Below are 18,812 nucleotides of genomic sequence, written 5' to 3'. Positions count from 1 at the left end.
TTCTGATTCTGCACAGTGAACACCATTTGGACATGTCAAACCTCCAAACTGAACATCCAACGCGATATGGCAAAAGTATTGGGACACCTGACTTCATCTGCCACGTGCGGTTTTTCCCCAAACGCTTCCCACACGATCGTATATAAAACATCGTTGGATGAAATGCCTCCTTCACTTCTTACCCTCTAAAAAATCCAAACTTATTTTGGAGCTATAAACCTTATTGAACACCTTTGGGATGAATCTTTCACTGCATCCCAGGTCACATCACTTCACCTACATCAGTATTTGACTTAAACATCCTTGTATCTGAATGAGCATCCACCCGGATCATCACATGAAGTTTATTCGAGCAGATGTTTTGAAAAAACAATAAAATCTCATGCTCAGGTGTCCACAAACACTTAAAGCCGACTAGCAGTGTACTACCCTGTACCTGCGAACTACATTCGTATCGATCCGTCAACAAACACCCTCGATACTGACGTTATGGACGCGGGGGCGGAGAACCGTTGTCCCGGATCGACACTGCTTTCTCATCTCACTCCGTTTTCTCGGGGTAATAGAAATAGTCACAAATTCACTGTGACACTAAACTAGTGCGAATTATATTAATATTAATAATAATTATTATAATAATTATAAAAATAACACTAAAATAGTTAATAATACAAAAATGAAGACAAATAAAATGGTTTTTTTTTTTGTTTGTTTTTTTCCAGGTACACATACATGTGTGTACACCTACTAAAGAGATATATATATATATATATATATATATATATATATATATATACAGTATATATATAAATAAATGAATATATTATTGATTTATATATTTATATAAATATAAATAACTGATCAGCTATAATAATTGTAATCAAATTCTATAATGTATAAATGAGTTTTTCCAGATGAAGGAATTCTGTTGCACATGGTAGAGGATATGAGGGGTTGGTGCTGATGAGGGGGTCGGTAGGGGTGTGGGGTTGTTGTGCGGTGATAAATCATAAATCGATGTCCCGCACGTCTGTCGGGGTGCATGACTGGCTCGGAGGCTCTGCCTCTTTGCTGGTGACGCCGCCCCCCTGATGCTTCTGCTGCCTGCTTTCTCGGAGGCTGCTGGTCAGCAATTGCTCGATCTTCTCCTGACATGACTTCAGACATTCCTGAAAAGAGAGACGGAAAAAGAAAAGGAATTTTTTCGCACATACGAACAAATAATGCACCGTTCTTTCTCTCTTTCCTGTAATATTGATGCATTCCACCTGCGCCTGCTCTTTTTTGTCATGGCCGCATTCTTGAACCACTGATGTCAGGTTTCAGGAGGTTGTCAGTTCCAAGCTGAAAACCTTCTGGTTCATTTGAAAGCTAAAGGTAGAAAAATTTTCTTTTTCTTTATAAGCGAAGAAAAAAAAAATGAGGAATGGTTTGATGTTTGTGTGTGTACATAATGTGCATAATGTCCTTCCTAGCTAGCTATGTGTGTGTGTGTGTGTGTTTCAGTTGAAGCGCGGTGAGCCATAATCCAGATCCATGAGAAGCAGAGGCCTATGTCTGGCCACAAAAATGCAACTCGGAGCACACATTCCTCCATCACTACACACACTCACACACACATACAAGCACTACCATAGAAATGAACGATGACAAACACACACACACACACACACACACACACACACACACACACACACACACACACCAAGAAGCAATTTACCTCCAAGCCCACACACACACACACACACACACACACACACACACACACACACACACACACACACACACACAGACACACACAGACACACACACACAGACACACACAGACAGACACATGCACACGTCGCTTTATAGCTGCCAGATCCAACCACAGCCAAATCCTACAGGCTCTCATCATGAAATGTAAATAGCTTCAATATGCAACTAGTGGAAACACCAACAGTCACCAAATGCAGAAACATCAGGGCTGTACTTCATAAAAAACCTTAAACTATTACGGTCTTCTGGAACGACAAAGCAGTACTGCCACACTGACTCGAGCTGACGCTTATTTGGTCAGTAATTCGGAGAGCGAGTGAACAAAAAAAAATAAAAAATCAGACAAAACCAGCATTAATATTATTAAAAAAGACACACAAGTGGCGGCTCAGAACTACAATACAATTATATTATATATTGTACTATACTATATAGTAATACTTTACAATAATACACTGTTTTGTACTATAATATTTTATACTACACTACACTATAAAAAACTATTCAATGATACATTGCACTGTTCTATAATGTTCTATACTACACTGTAATGTAGTATCGTATAGTACATTACAGTGTAGTATATAATATAGTACAGTACAGTGTATTGTTTTAGTGTTATCAAATAGTAGAGTACATAATGCTATACAATAATACACTGTACTATAATGTGCTACACTACACTGCAAAGTAGTATCGTATAGTACATTATAGCAGAGTACAGCACAGTATAATTGTATAGTGTTATATCATATAGTATAGTACACAATGCTATACAATAATAGACTGTACTGTACTATAATATTCTACACTACACTGTCATTTACCATACTATACTAAACTATATTGTACTATACTATATAATACTGTACTATAATACACTATGTTGTATTACATTATAATATAATACTATACATTCTGTGTATATCTATTTTATACTGCATACTACATATACTATACCATACTGTATTGCATTATTCTATACTACACTATACTGTCCTGTATTACTACTACTTCTTCTTCTTCTTCTGGCTGCTCCCATTAGAGCTCGCCAAAGTGGATCCTCCCTCTCCATACTACCCCATCTTCTATCTGCCTCTTTTAAACCAACTACCTGCATGTCTTCCCTCACCACATCCATAAACTATTCTTCTCTGCACATGTCCAAACCATCTCAATCTAGCCTCCCTCAACTCCAGAATGTCCTGTAGTAATGGCTTCCACTACTCTTTCCCATAATGACATGGTGTGGCTGATCAGCTTTATCCCCCTGTAGTTACTGCAGGTCTGCACATCTTTACACTCCTTCTCCATTCCTTAAGCATCCTTAACCTCGAGAATCTTCTTAAACAATTTAGTCATATACTCCATCTCTCTTAAACATCTCCACGCTTCTACTGGTATGTCATCCAACCTTCTCTCTCTCATTTTCCTCATTCATCATTATACTGTTCTTTACTATACTACACAACACTGTTCTTTACTATACTACACAACACTGTTCTTTACTATACTACACAACACTGTTCTTTACTATACTACACAACACTGTTCTTTACTATACTACACAATACTGTTCTTTACTATACTACACTATACTGTTCTTTACTATACTACACAATACTGTTCTTTACTATACTACACAACACTGTTCTTTACTATACTACACAACACTGTTCTTTACTATACTACACAACACTGTTCTTTACTATACTACACAATACTGTTCTTTACTATACTACACTATACTGTTCTTTACTATACTACACAACACTGTTCTTTACTATACTACACAACACTGTTCTTTACTATACTACACAATACTGTTCTTTACTATACTACACTATACTGTTCTTTACTATACTACACAATACTGTTCTTTACTATACTACACTATACTGTTTTTTACTATACTACACAACACTGTTCTTTACTATACTACAATATACTGTTCTTTACTATACTACACAACACTGTTCTTTACTATACTACACTATACTGTTCTTTACTTTACTACACAACACTGTTCTTTACTATACTACACAATACTGTTCTTTACTATACTACACAACACAACACTGTTCTTTACTATACTACACAACACTGTTCTTTACTATACTACACAACACTGTTCTTTACTATACTACACAACACTGTTCTTTACTATACTACACTATACTGTTCTTTACTATACTACACAATACTGTTCTTTACTATACCACACTATACTGTTCTTTACTATACTACACAACACTGTTCTTTACTATACTACACAACACTGTTCTTTACTATACTACACAACACTGTTCTTTACTATACTACACTATACTGTTCTTTACTATACTACACAACACTGTTCTTTACTATACTACACAACACTGTTCTTTACTATACTACACAACACTGTTCTTTACTATACTACACAATACTGTTCTTTACTATACTACACTATACTGTTCTTTACTATACTACACAATACTGTTCTTTACTATACTACACAATAATGTTCTTTACTATACTACACAACACTGTTCTTTACAAAACTACACTATACTGTTCTTTACTATACTACACAACACTGTTCTTTACTATACTACACTATACTGTTCTTTACTATACTACACAATACTGTTCTTTACTATACTACACAATACTGTTCTTTACTATACTACACTATACTGTTCTTTACTATACTACACAATACTGTTCTTTACTATACTACACTATACTGTTTTTTACTATACTACACAACACTGTTCTTTACTATACTACAATATACTGTTCTTTACTATACTACACAACACTGTTCTTTACTATACTACACTATACTGTTCTTTACTTTACTACACAACACTGTTCTTTACTATACTACACAATACTGTTCTTTACTATACTACACAACACAACACTGTTCTTTACTATACTACACAACACTGTTCTTTACTATACTACACAACACTGTTCTTTACTATACTACACAACACTGTTCTTTACTATACTACACTATACTGTTCTTTACTATACTACACAATACTGTTCTTTACTATACCACACTATACTGTTCTTTACTATACTACACAACACTGTTCTTTACTATACTACACAACACTGTTCTTTACTATACTACACAACACTGTTCTTTACTATACTACACTATACTGTTCTTTACTATACTACACAACACTGTTCTTTACTATACTACACAACACTGTTCTTTACTATACTACACAACACTGTTCTTTACTATACTACACAATACTGTTCTTTACTATACTACACTATACTGTTCTTTACTATACTACACAATACTGTTCTTTACTATACTACACAATAATGTTCTTTACTATACTACACAACACTGTTCTTTACAAAACTACACTATACTGTTCTTTACTATACTACACAACACTGTTCTTTACTATACTACACTATACTGTTCTTTACTATACTACACAATACTGTTCTTTACTATACTACACAACACTGTTCTTTACTATACTACACTATACTGTTCTTTACTATACTACACAATACTGTTCTTTACTATACTACACAATACTGTTCTTTACTATACTACACAATACTGTTCTTTACTATACTACACAACACTGTTCTTTACAAAACTACACTTTACTGTTCTTTACTATACTACACAATACTGTTCTTTACTATACTACACAATACTGTTCTTTACTATACTACACAACACTGTTCTTTACTATACTACACAACACTGTTCTTTACTATAATACACAACACTGTTCTTTACTATACTACACAATACTGTTCTTTACTATACTACACAATACTGTTCTTTACTATACTACACAACACTGTTCTTTACTATACTACACAACACTGTTCTTTACTATACTACACAACACTGTTCTTTACTATACTACACTATACTGTTCTTTACTATACTACACAACACTGTTCTTTACTATACTACACAATACTGTTCTTTACTATACTACACTATACTGTTCTTTACTATACTACACAATACTGTTCTTTACTATACTACACAATAATGTTCTTTACTATACTACACAACACTGTTCTTTACAAAACTACACTATACTGTTCTTTACTATACTACACAACACTGTTCTTTACTATACTACACTATACTGTTCTTTACTATACTACACAATACTGTTCTTTACTATACTACACAACACTGTTCTTTACTATACTACACAATACTGTTCTTTACTATACTACACAATACTGTTCTTTACTATACTACACAATACTGTTCTTTACTATACTACACAACACTGTTCTTTACTATACTACACAATACTGTTCTTTACTATACTACACAATACTGTTCTTTACTATACTACACAACACTGTTCTTTACTATACTACACAACACTGTTCTTTACTATACTACACAACACTGTTCTTTACTATACTACACAATACTGTTCTTTACTATACTACACTATACTGTTCTTTACTATACTACACAATACTGTTCTTTACTATACTACACAACACTGTTCTTTACTATACTACACAACACTGTTCTTTACTATACTACACTATACTGTTCTTTACTATACTACACAATACTGTTCTTTACTATACTACACAACACTGTTCTTTACTATACTACACAACACTGTTCTTTACTATACTACACAACACTGTTCTTTACTATACTACACTATACTGTTATTTACTATACTACACAACACTGTTCTTTACTATACTACACAATACTGTTCTTTACTATACTACACAACACTGTTCTTTACTATACTACACTATACTGTTATTTACTATACTACACAACACTGTTCTTTACTATACTACACAATACTGTTCTTTACTATACTACACAACACAACACAGTTCTTTACTATACTACACTATACTGTTCTTTACTATACTACACAACACTGTTCTTTACTATACTACACAATACTGTTCTTTACTATACTACACAATACTGTTCTTTACTATACTACACAACACTGTTCTTTACTATACTACACAATACTGTTCTTTACTATACTACACAATACTGTTCTTTACTATACTACACAACACTGTTCTTTACTATACTACACAATACTGTTCTTTACTATACTACACTATACTGTTCTTTACTATACTACACAACACTGTTCTTTACTATACTACACAATACTGTTCTTTACTATACTACACAACACTGTTCTTTACTATACTACACAATACTGTTCTTTACTATACTACACTATACTGTTCTTTACTATACTACACAACACTGTTCTTTACTATACTACACAACACTGTTCTTTACTATACTACACAACACTGTTCTTTACTATACTACACTATACTGTTATTTACTATACTACACAACACTGTTCTTTACTATACTACACAATACTGTTCTTTACTATACTACACAACACTGTTCTTTACTATACTACACTATACTGTTATTTACTATACTACACAACACTGTTCTTTACTATACTACACAATACTGTTCTTTACTATACTACACAACACAACACTGTTCTTTACTATACTACACTATACTGTTCTTTACTATACTACACAACACTGTTCTTTACTATACTACACAACACTGTTCTTTACTATACTACACAATACTGTTCTTTACTATACTACACAACACTGTTCTTTACTATACTACACAATACTGTTCTTTACTATACTACACTATACTGTTCTTTACTATACTACACAACACTGTTCTTTACTATACTACACAATACTGTTCTTTACTATACTACACAATACTGTTCTTTACTATACTACACTATACTGTTCTTTACTATACTACACAATACTGTTCTTTACTATACTACACTATACTGTTCTTTACTATACTACACAACACTGTTCTTTACTATACTACACAATACTGTTCTTTACTATACTACACAACACTGTTCTTTACTATACTACACAATACTGTTCTTTACTATACTACACAATACTGTTCTTTCCACGTATACTACACTTATCTGTACTACAAGTGGTGCCTCAGTGGTGCCGAATTTGGACTTCTCATCAGAAGGTCGTGAGGTTCCAAATCCCATCCCAGAGAAATCAAGCTGCCAAATCTACCCCCCCCCCCCCACATGCTCAATTGTAGGAACAGGACACAAGTACATAGCTCTGGATTTCGGTGCTATAAATGTACATTTTAAGGCTCACTGCAATACATTACCATTGTTGGGCCACATGGGCTCCAAACCATTTAAAAAAAAAACAAAAAAAAAAAGAAAAAGAAAAAAGCCCAGGCTATAAACGAAGATTCTGCATAAGTAATAAAGACCCAGATGAGTCCAGACTTAGTTGCTAGGAAAGTTAATTTAGCTTTCGTTTAATTCCCAATGAACGACTGGCAGGAGAAAATGTGTATACTGGCAGGGACAGTGTGACACACTTACTACTTCAATATGGGTGATTTTGGCCAGCTGTTCAGTCATGCTCTCGCCCCAGACGCTGCTCTCCGTGTGGTCGATGTGGAGTCCGCACACCGCCGCGCCCACACTCCCCGAGGCGATCATCGAGGGAGGGAACATCGAGAAGCTGTGATCTGGAAAGAGACAAATGTTGGATAACGTCAGATGCAGCATGCAGGGAAGTTGTTCATGAAGCATCCTGCACACAATTAACCTCCAGTCTGTGTGTGTGTGTGAGAGAGAGAGAGATGGCTGGAGGAGATCTGAGCTGTTTCCAGTGCTTCCCACATCTGCTCCGAATTCAGCCAAGAAGCCCAGTCAATGTCTTTTCTCAAAGATGCAGCTGTGATTAGAAAAACAGAGAGTAGGTCCTTTCCCCTCCACCCTTGCACATTTTTGTATGCGCTTCGCAGTTTATTTTTCAGACGGACATCCGGTGGTCAAATCGAAACCGACCTCATTTGCTAGTTACGAGCAAGTTACATCACTAACCCTAATCCCTCAACCTGGTTTGAATTTGGTGTTTGGTTTAATTCTTTTCTCAGAGGCCGAAGAGGATGTAACAGACAGGCTTGAATAAACACACGGCGAGAAAGCCAGCTGCGATGTGGGCCGCCTCTCATGCCATGAGAACGACATATCCAAACACGAAAAAGAAAACCCCAAACATTTACATTTACTCCCAAAAAGCAGCGGCACACTCTTTGCTGTGGCCGCCGGTTTATAGGCCTTATGAATAGACACAGGCCTGCAGGAAACACACCCAAAGCTGGAAACTATTCCTGCTGACACAAAAATAAGATAAGACCTCAAAAAAAAAAAGATTTCCTACTCGTTTTTTTAGACGTGCTACATGAAAACGAGGGACCCCTACTAGCCTAACGTTGCTAACGTGGATTGGAAGTTTGTGCAATCGTTTCGATTCTCTTTGCATTGTACTTCCATGGCAGATAAAAACACGATTTAAAAGCCTATAGAAATGCAATTGCTCCATTTGAACACTAGAGGTCCCGATAACAAAACTATTATTTTATATTTTTTTAACTGTCAGTAATCAGCTGCACTCCAAAAAAAAAAATAAAAAAAGCCAAAATGTGGATCACAATAATTGAAGCATATTCTAAGTAATATTGGGTATTATAGTTTAGATGGTCAAATTCGGAAGTCTGGCATTTTTGGATCTTTATTTTCTGTTAAAATGATGCCTTAGGAGCTGCTATGACATTGCTATTAATTTGTGAAGCACTGAAACCGATTTGAAATCATGATTGGAATGCATCGTTACACCTCAGTTTGGCTCAATCTCATGAAAGCTTTAAATTAAAAAAAAATTTTTTTTTGCATGTTACTTATTTGTAGACTGATGCTCTTGTTTTAAAATTGTAATGCAAAAAAAACCTGAAAAGCTTTCCACAGCGGTATGACAACCAATCAGGACAATTAATAATCTCAATGGTGCAGTCAAAAATAAAGTTAGTAATACACTAATAAAATAAAATTGAATGGAATTGAACTTTTCCGGCTACTTTTGTGGTTCAAAGTTGGAGGTACACTGTTGTATATGGATATGGAAGCATGTAATTTTTCCTCGACTTCAACTAGGAGTCCCAAACCTGTTCCAACATGACCATACACAAAGCTGGGGCCATGAAGATATGGTTCACATGGGTTGGAGTAAAAGTTTTTAAGTGACCTGCTCTAAAGCTCTGAACAGTTTTACGATAAACTGCACCCCAGGCTTCATCAATCTGACTTAATCAACATAATTGAAGAGTAAACGTTATTAGAACAGCAAATGAGGACTAAATGTGGAATTAAATGTTCCAAAAAATCCACCTCGAATGCAGAATAACATCATTAGACACGATTTGGCAGAATATGAGGTGCAGGAAATAGATAAAATACTCAAATTATTGCCTGATTCCTGGTTTATTTGACTGGTAAAGATACTTTCGCTCCAGTGTGGTGTCAGAAATGACCATACTGCTGATTTGGACACCTGGTCTGCGTTAGGTTGATCATTTACATCAGTGCTTAATGCTGCTGGCAAATTCTGACCTGCACTTTATTTCAATTCAAGCCTATTTTTAATAGTCAGTGGATGTTCTTGTGCTCTCGCAGCGATCCTTCTCTGGACCAACATGTGTGTGTGTGTGTGTGTGTGTGTGTGTGTGTGTGTGTGTGTGTGTGTGTGTGTGTGTTCAGTAAGATTCCAAAAGACACTCTTTTGGCGCTATGACTTGACATCCGACCAAACATAAAAAAGCAGCGAAATTACATAAATATCCCAAATACCTCTGATTTAATGAATGTCTGCATTTTGTGTATTGATACTTGTAATACCTGTGGCACAAAGAGTAATGAAAGTCTGTGCGTGTTTCCTAATCAGCGTCACTCGGTCCTGGGGTAAGGGAAGCTTGTGTAAGATGTGCTCCACGAAGTCATGGGGTGTGACAGCTGCCAGGTTCCATTTCAATTTTCCCAGAACAATCAACTCCCAGCTCTGGAGAGACAGAGATAGAAAAAAAAAGAAACAAAGAATTAAAGAAGCATTTGCTTCAGGAAAAGAGCTGGATGTCTATAAAAGCTTAAAAATATACTGAAAAACTTGCATAGAAGCCTGTGGCCTTTTTTTGTATTACAGATTTAATTGTAAATGGTAAATCAACAAACAATTCAAATATCTATACAAACACCTGTGTGTATAAAAGTCCCATTCCAAGAACATTGGCAACATAATGAAGCTGAAGTTCTGTTGGCAGGAACACAGTGCATTCAATCATGTGGAATGGATGAAGTTTAGAATCACTAGGATTCTTCCTAGAGCTATTAAAACTGGGCTACAAGTGCCTTGGTCAGAGATGAGACCAAGAGATCCTTGGCCACTCTAAGAATGCTTTAAAAGTCCATAGAGATACGAGAACCTGCATGAACCAACTCAGAAATGGTCCCTCAATCAGCCCCTTTATGGAGCTATGAGAAAATCAATCGTAAGGAAAATATGGAAACTCTATGTTATGTCTCAGTGAAAACCTGGTCCTGCTCATCAACTGGTGAACCATCCCTATGGTGAAGTATGGAAGCATCATTAAATAAGGGTTGCTTCTCAGCATCAAGGGCAGAATCAATGGAGAAGATACATGAAGTAGAGGTCGACCGATTAATTGGATTGCTGGAACGATCAGTAAAAATCCACAACGATAGTTTTTCCGGGTTGCGTCTAAGAAGGTCCGCTGACATTATATAGTACAAGAGCGGCCTCTAGAGGAGAACTGATGATGCCACGTGCTTAGTGCTTTACCTCGTTCATGTTAGCTTATAGCGCATTAACTAATAGTTGGTTAATTGGTTATTGGCAAGTACCATCCAACCTAGCTATCGATGTTGGTAAAATCAATGGAGTAAAAAAATAAATAAATACAAAAAATAAAATAAAAAATTCAGTCAACCTCTAACATAAAGCCAATACAAAGAAGTCCCTGAATAAAACCCAAACCGGGACAATCTAAAACCCTTAACGTGAAAAAAAGTTTAAAGTATGTATAAAGTGTTAGAAGCAACATTCTTGTGTTCTATAATCTATATATAATAACCTAAATATTTTGTAAGTTATCATAGTCATTAAATTGCATGGAACTGCATTATAATTAATGAATGATAAAAAAAACAAAACAAAACAAAAAAAACCCAATCTTCTAAAAAAAAAAACATTTAAGGTCAGGATCCCACAGGTGAAAAAAAAACCTCTCAAGAAGCAAAGGATGAAGTGAGGACAACAAGCCCTTCAAGCCCCCTCGTTCTAATAATGGCCAAACAAATCCTCAGTCTCCTCCCTGATGTACACACACACACACACACACACACACACACACACACACACACACACACACACACACACACACACACACACACACACACACACACTTCCTTTCTACAGGAAGTGTTCTGAGAAATGCTCCATAGCTGGTGGAAACACACTCTAAATGCAGCTTCTGCTTTTATTTCCTGTTAACTAAGGAGGTGCCACTGAGCTAGTCATCTCAAATATATAATAATGTGTGAAACAGGTTCACCGTTAAGTGGAATGTTTTAACTTGTTAAAATGGTACTGGACTTTCTCCAACAGAAGCGAACATGGGCATGCTATTATTGCCTGGATTACAGCCTTTACGATTAGCAAAGTCATTCAAGTTACTATGGCAATCAGAACAAAACAGTGCATGTTGCTAAACGGTGCACTGGACAGAATTCGAGTTCAGCAGTTACAAGGTAAACTACATTAAACCTTTAAATGCTTAATCCTTGACCCCATCCATGAAGTCCCACTTTTCAAAATCTACACCGGTTGAAAGAGTCCATCATCGTTGGCTTGGCACCCAGCTAGCTATCTTTCTCTGTGTGCTTGACCAAGCATGAAAGAATTTAGGTACAAACATGCAAAACAAACACAGATGTGCCAAGTATATACATGTGTAACGATTCAAAGATTTGCACTTTGCATAATAGAAATTTAATCTTTCACTTATGCATCGGATGCAAGTGTAATTTTTGAACACCAGGGGCGCCAATCTATATTAAAATATGATGATGAGATGATGGAGGGAGCATGGTGCAGTGTGAGATGATGGAGGGAGCATGGTGCAGTGGAAGATGATTAAGGGATCAGTGGAGGAATGGTAGATGATTGAAGAAGCATGGTAGCGGAGCACTGGGGTGGTGTTGGAGTATTAAGGACGGTGCAGTTAAGTCGTGCTGCTCCCTTTTGGGTCGGGCTGAATGCTCCTCAATATTCAAACCCTTCACAATCAGCACCTTTGTTACAGCAAGTGCATTTTAGCAATCAAGCAAGCAGCCAATGCAGCCAAGTAATCACTTTGTGATTTGAGAAAAACACTGGCAGTACTTTTCCAAGATGGAGTATTAGTGAAGAGGATAAAGCTTATACTTGGTAGGAGCACCTCTGGCTTCTCTAGATATTTGTCACTCTGCAGATCGAGGCCCCCGGATTGAGATCTGGGTTCTGACTGGGTCATCCTAACACTCTTGGCTTCCTTGGTACTAAACTACTCCAATGTATGTTATAAGGTCTTGTCCAGTTGTAAAGAAAACCATCACCAAGACTGCAACAGATTTTCATCTCGGGTTTTCCTGTTTTACTATATCCATTTTCCCCACACTCCTCATGTGTTACCTGCTAATAAAGCCACTAATGCTACCACTACCACGCTACACTGTAGCCACGACATTCCAAGACTGTTGAGTAGTTCTGGGTTTCTCCCAGCTTAGCATTTTGCACCAAGGCCAGAAAGACCAGTTTTGATCTCATGAGACCAGAGAACCTTTTCCAACAATTTTCGTCATTGTTGCTTAGCCAGACTTTGTACAGGTTCACTTCTACAAAGCTTTTCCACTGTGGCTCTCTTCTGCTCTTTCAGTGATACCTTTGTATGATTGAGAGCCTTCTCAGGGTGGACGTGCTTTTCTAACAAATGCATTCAATTCTTATTTAAACGGTTCTACGTAGGCCATGACTGCTACTTTTCCATAGGGTTTGTGCCAACCTTGATTTCAGAAGCTTTTCAGGAGCAAGCGTATTGACACAGTAACGAAGCTAATACACTGTATGGACATCAAACCTTTAGATTCGTATGTGCTTTCGTAACATAACGTCCCACATTTGCTGTTATAATAAACCTGCACTCTTCTGGGACGATGGTCCAATAGATTTTGGAGATTTGCTCTCATTCAGCCAAAAGAACTCGAACAAAGTCAGATGCTAATGAGATGAGGAAGCCTGGGTTGCATTCTGATTCATCCCAAAGGTGTTCAATAGGGTTTAAAGCGCTATAAAAGACTACCTAAAATTTTCCACTCCAACCCATCTCTTCTCTCTTTTTCCACACATGGTGGAGCAGTTTTGGGTTTCCTGATTGAAGTGAAAAGAAAATGTCATGCTAGCACTTCCAAAGACATCCCATACCTCCAAATGAGACATCTGGCTAGAACATGCAGGTGTCTCTATATGTAATATCCCACTAACAGATCTATTTTGCAATGATCTGGTGGATCTAATCAGTTCAAGACTAATTCCAAATGATTAAAATTTTTCAAAATGATGAGATCAACCAAATATACAGACTCCAGGGTTCCACAAGCAACACGGCCTAAATAAAGCTAGATTTCTGCATCAGCTTCCTTCTGGCTAAAAATAAACGAAACAAATACATTGTTTTACATGTCAATATCTATGACCCAACCTTAGAATATGGGGGTCTTTCAGCTGGTCTAAGGAGTTGTTTTCTAACTGTCTGGTTCTGAAGAGTGAAAACGCGAGTCTATTAAACCCAAGAAAGAATTGAAACAATACAGAAAAGACCTTTTTAGATTTGGCAGAACGATGGGACTGACTGAGTCAGCCTCTCACATTTCCACTGCTCCACTTTGCCCACGCACCATACAGACACTGCACCGCTTTATGCAAACCGACATCTCAGTGAGCGAAAAAAAACGTAACAAACAACAACAAAAAAAACCTTTTTTTGCCGCATCTGTTGTTTGCCGCGTGTATTTCCACCTGGTTTAAAAAAAAAAAAAAAAAAAGGTTATGGAAAATGCCAATGAGAGTAAATTATGCATTGTGGGTGTTTCATGATAGATTCGGTTCAGGCGAAAAGCATGACATAGCAAAAATACTTGCATAGTAATTTCCTGTAGACTTTCAAGATAATGCCATTAAGAACTAAATGTTTATCCAAGTTTCATCAGGCAAGCAATGACATCTGCAAAGTTTGGGGTCTGCTCAAAAAGTATTAATGGATCTCTGGCTCTGTTTTGTACTTTTCCAGGACACTGCAGAAAAATGACAGCTTGATGATATCTATTGAGGCTTTTCGGGAACAGATGTTGAGATGTTGAGATCTCATGATTATTTGTTCGTCATTTAATGTTAAATGCAATGAAGAGGTTTTATAGTAACAAGAACTATAGTATTGGGACGCACGACTTTTCAGGCCATTTGGATACGCTAGTATGAACTTCTCATCACTAGGAGACCCAAACCTGTTCCAGCATGACACGCAAAGCCAGCCCCATTAAGATATGTCTACAAGGGTTGGAATGTAAAATTTCAAATGGCCTGATGAATTGGAATGCTGACTGCATCCTAAGGCCTCCCCACCTCACCTACATCAGCACCCACTTTATGTCCTTGGACGAGCATAAATCTACACAAATCCTACTCCACAATCCAGTGGAACATCATTTGTGAAGAGTGGAGGTTCTTATAGGAACCAAATTATGGGGACCAAATGTGGAATAGGGTGTTCAAAAAGAACAGGTCGTCTGTCTGTCTGTCTGTCTGTCAGTCTAATATATCCAGGGAGTCCCACAGTCACGATGATTAGATTTGCGATTTTTTGATCTCACAATGACGATAGTGTACCCCAAAATCGTACTAATATTTAACGTTTCGCCCGCAGCAGGCAAACGTGACGGCGTATACGCGGTATGATATGTCGGGACGCTGCAGGAATGTACGGCGTTCGACAGAGTTCAATCGTCTCGCCGTTGAATGTGCATCTTTTTCTGCGTTTTTTGGTGTTTCGAAGCCCAATTTAATCTCAGCAATTTTATTTTAGCTACACGTGTTCTTCTCACTGCTTGTTTTGTCTGGCTTCGCCCTTCACTTACAAACCAGCGTTCGTCCGTGTGATTGCTGCCACATACATATACACAGTTGTCTAGTTTCACATTACGGTACTGTAAATTGTAGTTTCGTTAAATTAGGTACTGCAATGTCTCGACTTCTGAGGTCTTCAGAACGCATCTCTATTGTAAGTCGGGTTCTACCTGTGTATGTGTGTGTGTGTGTAGTATATATATATATATATATATATATATATATATATATATATATATATATATATATATATATATATATATATATATATATACACACACACACACACACACACACTCACATTGGTCCATATCACCAAGGTGTACCCTACAGAGGAAAACTGGCTCGAGATACCCGCCTCAGGCACGTCGCTCGATTTGATGGACTCAGTCTTACCAGCAGATCCTGAGACGTAATCGAGTTGTCCGTGTACAAACATAGCTTCCTGGCAGATAACGGCTGGTTCGATTTCATCTTGGATGCCAGGAAGAGGCACACGGCGCCGAGGAGCTGCAGGCATGACTTTTTCGTCGGCACGGCCGACAGAAAGCGGTCCAGGTAATTGACAGCCAAAAGAAAAACTTCTTCCTCGCACTCCTCTTCTTCGCAAACCTGCGGAAGACATGGAAAAAAGTGAACGTGTGTGTGGGTGTGTGTATGTGGGTGAAAAGCCAATTCTCCACAATGCAAGCATAAACAGGCTCATCGTACTGCTGCCAAACCTGTCAAAAGGAGGAGGGGAACACAAGCTCTCGAGCGAAGACAATTTATTTACGTACAGTATGACTCAACATAGAAAGTTATGGAGTCGCACATGATCGCTGCAAAACTGCAAAAACACCCACACAGACGAGCTTTCGTGATTCAAGTGTGAGAGGATTTTAAAGAAATGAAACCCCACACAATGGCTGGGAAATGTTTTTTTTTTTTTTTTTTGTAAGCCCATTAGACATCCTAACTAGGACTCGATTCACGATGCATTGTAACTTCACCAGCTTTCATCACTTCCGTAGTTCTTTTTTTTTTTTTTGGTTTCCAAGAATTCAGTTCAAAACCTTCATTGCCAGAACATTATGTACATTCAATTCTGGAGGACTTTTAAAGAATTAAAGTAGGAAGTCATATTTTTTCAAACTTTTTCTCGAGCAGTTTTTCTAATTGTTTATTTGGAACTATCCATTACATTGATTTATTTATGTATTTATTTAAATCATTTTTATTTTACTTCCTGGGCCTTCTAGTTCAATCAATCTTCCGTCCCCCAACACACACACACACACACACACACACAACAATTCCGGACCGGAAGCCAATTTTCCAAACGGGATTTCTCGGCCACTTTAGAACCTCCAGAAAAACCATGACATCATCCAGTGTTATTTCAAAAGAAATGTTTTATAAGGGAAGTGGTAACTCAAGACATCTGGACTTCTGACCTGAAGATCTTGAGTTTAAATTCCAGAAGCATTAAGATGCAACTGCTGGACCCTTGAGCAAGTCTCTGAACTGTTTAGATGAAGAAGGGCGTTTGCCAAATTCCATACATGTTAATGGAATTTTCGGGATGCATGCGCTCGTGCATAAGTTACTTTTTGATGTTTAATATAAACAAAATGGACACACGCATACGTACAGTATGCATACACACATACATACATACATACATACATACATACATACACACACACACACACATGCATGCATACACAGTAACCAACCTCCAGCATCCAAGTGGCCACTATCCTCCTCATGTAGGGCTTCAGATCTCTTTGAACGCGCTGGAAATAAGAAGGTTGGGGAAGAAAAGTGTCCTCGACCTTCAGCAGACTCCGCAGCACCCTGTCGTTCCGGAATATGGTGGGATCTAGAAAAGCTTTGACCACCCCTGGTTTTTCGTGGCAAAACAACTCCATATTCACTTTCCTTTGCGTTTCAGAGTGACTGCGGCAGGAGACGAGGAGAAATAGCAAGTGAGAGGAGAGGAAGGCAGGAGAGCATCAGGGTCGTTCTTTCCTCTACCTCATCACCACCACCTTCTCCACCTTCTTCTTCTTCTGGCCTCCAGTCGCTTTCTGCTCGTCACCAGCGCTGCACCGCGCGCGCGTTAAGCCGAAGCGAGCCGCACCGCACCGCACAGCCGCGCACACGCCCACGCACGCGCATACGCACGAGTTCCCCGCCAACGCACGCGCATACGCACGAGTTCCCCACTACAATGGGCCATCACTTGCAACGGAGGAACTCTTAACCGGCTTCACGACCACCCAGTACGCACGACTTTTCTGCCCCTCCTACCCTCCTACCCTCCCTCTCTCTTTTCCACCCAAAAAAAAAAGGATCGTTGCACATGCGCTTTCACCACCTCAAGTACCCTTCTTTAAAGTTGCAGAAATGTTCGAATCATAATAAGTCACAATGCACAATCTTTAGTGCCCATAATGTCACTGGCCACTTTTTTTGCACATCAGCAGAACATGTACCAATGCAGATGCAGGTCCACAGTCAATGTCCCAACCACATAAGTGTGAACGTGGTGACTTCAAGACATGTTCATTGGCTGGTGGCACTAAATGTGGAATGTGGAATAAAAGCACTGTGCTCTATGATGTGAAAAGGGAGCTGTACAGATTAATTTTACTCCTGGTTTTATCTCCTTGCACAAGAACATCGATGAGTCACGGTGAGTTACACCCATCTGAGTATTTCAGATAGCTTCTGGGAATCTGGGAGGTGAATGGTGCGAAAAACTCGGAGAGCAAAGGAAAACGAACCAGGTGTGATATCTGGTTCTTCTTCAAATTGTGAGCACAAACTTGAAGTCTTTGGATGCGCTTCTATTGAACTAGGAGACCCAAAACGTGCTTCAACATGACAATGCACCGGCTCCATGAAGATATAGGTTGGAATAGAAGATCTGGAGTGGCCTGCTATTGAAT

The 18,812-nt window shown here is 37.9% G+C and overlaps 1 protein-coding gene across 1 annotated transcript; it reads right to left on the bottom strand.

Annotated features, from left to right (window-relative positions):
• Positions 1-866: 866 nt before the first annotated feature.
• On the bottom strand, positions 867-18,173 carry ccnd2b (cyclin D2, b). The gene is made up of 5 exons (XM_083527845.1): positions 17,595-18,173; positions 16,273-16,488; positions 10,542-10,701; positions 8,184-8,332; positions 867-1,169 (listed from the first exon to the last, which is right to left on the bottom strand). The coding sequence occupies exons 1-5, from the start codon at positions 17,787-17,789 to the stop codon at positions 1,008-1,010; spliced, it is 882 nt and encodes a 293-aa protein (XP_083383971.1). The 5' UTR covers positions 17,790-18,173; the 3' UTR covers positions 867-1,007.
• Between the last annotated feature and the right edge of the window lie 639 nt (positions 18,174-18,812).

This window comes from Silurus aristotelis (genome assembly GCF_946808225.1).
Source record: "Silurus aristotelis genome assembly, chromosome: 24".
NCBI lineage: Eukaryota > Metazoa > Chordata > Actinopteri > Siluriformes > Siluridae > Silurus > Silurus aristotelis.
The sequence above is the reverse complement of the archived record's forward strand: the minus strand, read 5'-3'. Positions and strand labels throughout refer to the sequence as shown.